The 1,998-nt window shown below is 39.4% G+C and overlaps 1 protein-coding gene across 1 annotated transcript; it reads left to right on the top strand.

Moving 5' to 3' along the window:
* The first annotated feature begins 225 nt into the window (after nucleotides 1–225).
* LOC110199470 (olfactory receptor 4P4-like) lies at nucleotides 226–1,155 on the top strand. The gene has a single exon (XM_020974342.1). The coding sequence runs from the start codon at nucleotides 226–228 to the stop codon at nucleotides 1,153–1,155; it is 930 nt and encodes a 309-aa protein (XP_020830001.1).
* The last annotated feature ends 843 nt before the right edge of the window (nucleotides 1,156–1,998 follow it).

Raw genomic sequence — 1,998 nt, 5'->3', positions numbered from 1 at the left:
AATATTCCATGGGTTGGATAACATTGACTATCTTTGATCCTCTCATTTTAAAATGTTTGAAAAACAAGATGTGATTCAAGAATACAGTTTGAGTTGTAGTAATAATGTGGAATTATACTTTACCTTTACAAAAAATTATTAATTTGACACTAGCTAAGCTTTATCATGCCCTCTATATTTTCAGGTTAATTAAACTTCTAGATAGCCATTTCCTACTCTTAATACATGGAAAATCATAATAATGTCACTGAATTTATACTCTTGGGACTTCTCATGAAGAAAGAAATGAAGACAATGTGTTTTGTCATTTTCCTGGCCTGCTATTTAGCAATCTTGCTGGGGAATTTCGTTATCTTCATCACCATCACATCCAGCCATTTGATGCAGCAGCCCATGTACTACTTTCTTTGGCATTTGTCCTTCATGGATCCGTGCTTTATTTCCACCATAGTACCCAGGCTGATTAGTGACTTAACTGACACGAGGAAGACTATCTCCTACAATTGCTGCATGACTCAACTCTTTACTTCTCATTTCCTGGGAGGTGTTGAGATGTTCATCTTGGTGTCCATGGCCTTTGATCGCTATGTTGCCATCTGTAAACCCTTACATTACACGATAATTGTCAACAGGCAGAGATGTAACATGCTGATCCTCCTCGCCTGGGTGGTGGCATTTTGGCATTCCATTGCCCAGCTACTCATGGTTCTAAGGTTTCCTTTCTGTGGCCCTAATCAAATAGATCACTATATGTGTGACTCAAAACCCCTCCTAAAGCTTGCCTGCACAGACACTCATGTTGCTAGTATTTTAATCATTGCTAACACTGGAATGGTTGTCTTGGCAACTTTTCTGGTCTTGATGGCATCTTACATCATCATATTATATAATCTTAGGAACCATTCATCAGACGCTCGATGGAAAGCCCTTTCCACCTGTGCTTCCCATGTCATGGTTGTTGTTCTGTTCTTTGTACCTTGTATCTCCACCTATATCCCACCTCCCAATTTCCTAAATAATGATAAAGAGTTCTCAGTGTTTTACACTGTGATTGCACCAATGTTGAACCCTCTCATCTACACACTGAGAAATACAGAAATGAAGAATGCCATGAGAATGGTGTGGTCCAGAAAGTTGGCTTTGTTATTCAAATAAAACTGATGAACTTCAATGTGATTTTTTTTTCTTTTACATCCACCCAATTAAGAAATAAGTATTCGCATCACAAAACTTTCAGGAATAAACAGTGCTTTATTAACACTGACTACCAGGCTCCAGAATGTCAAGAAATGTTACATTTTCTGACTCTCCCAGGGTTCTCCTGAATACCTCTGTAGTCATTGGCTTCAGTCCCTTTTGTTTGTTTTCACTAAAGTGTCAGTCTGGTCACATGTACCCCAGTTCCGCTTGAACATTAGCAGTTGAATTGTTTTTATAAAGAGATATAATAATGAATATCTCTAAACATATCTCTTTACCACTTCATTCTCTGTGGAGGTGAAGGAGATTAAGCTCATAGATTAGCTCAGTTGTTATAAGCACAGTACTAGTTTTAAATCCAATATCTCTATTGGGCTCAAGTACCAGGCACCCTAGCTTCTCTAGTCTTCCCTGCTAGGCTGGCTCAATGCAGCATCCTGCCTAAAATCTTGGTTTATATGTCATCGTGGCTAAAACTCTCAGGTCCATTGGAAATTACTCTCTTAATCTAGAATATGAGAAGACCAAATAAAACCAAATAAAAGGAATACCCTATGCCCATTTCTCAGGGTCACAGAAAAAAAGTGAGAGCAGGAGAAGGAAGAACCCCCTTCTCGAATCAACGAGTCATCCAGCTCATGGTGCCCATGCTAGGGGTTAAGCTTCACCCTCTCTGAAATGCTGAAACAGGAAAAAAGAGTATGACTGTCCCAGCCCCCCAGTTTTAAAGATTCAGCTTGCTCTAATTTTGCAGCCAATCAATGGAAGAAACTCCCACCCATGTGGAACAGGATGCAG

Source organism: Phascolarctos cinereus, unplaced genomic scaffold (genome assembly GCF_003287225.1).
Source record: "Phascolarctos cinereus isolate Bilbo 61053 unplaced genomic scaffold, phaCin_HiC Scaffold_9;HRSCAF=440, whole genome shotgun sequence".
In the NCBI taxonomy this organism is placed as follows: Eukaryota; Metazoa; Chordata; class Mammalia; order Diprotodontia; family Phascolarctidae; genus Phascolarctos; species Phascolarctos cinereus.
Note: the sequence above shows the minus strand (reverse complement) of the source record. Positions and strands in the feature narration are given on the sequence as shown.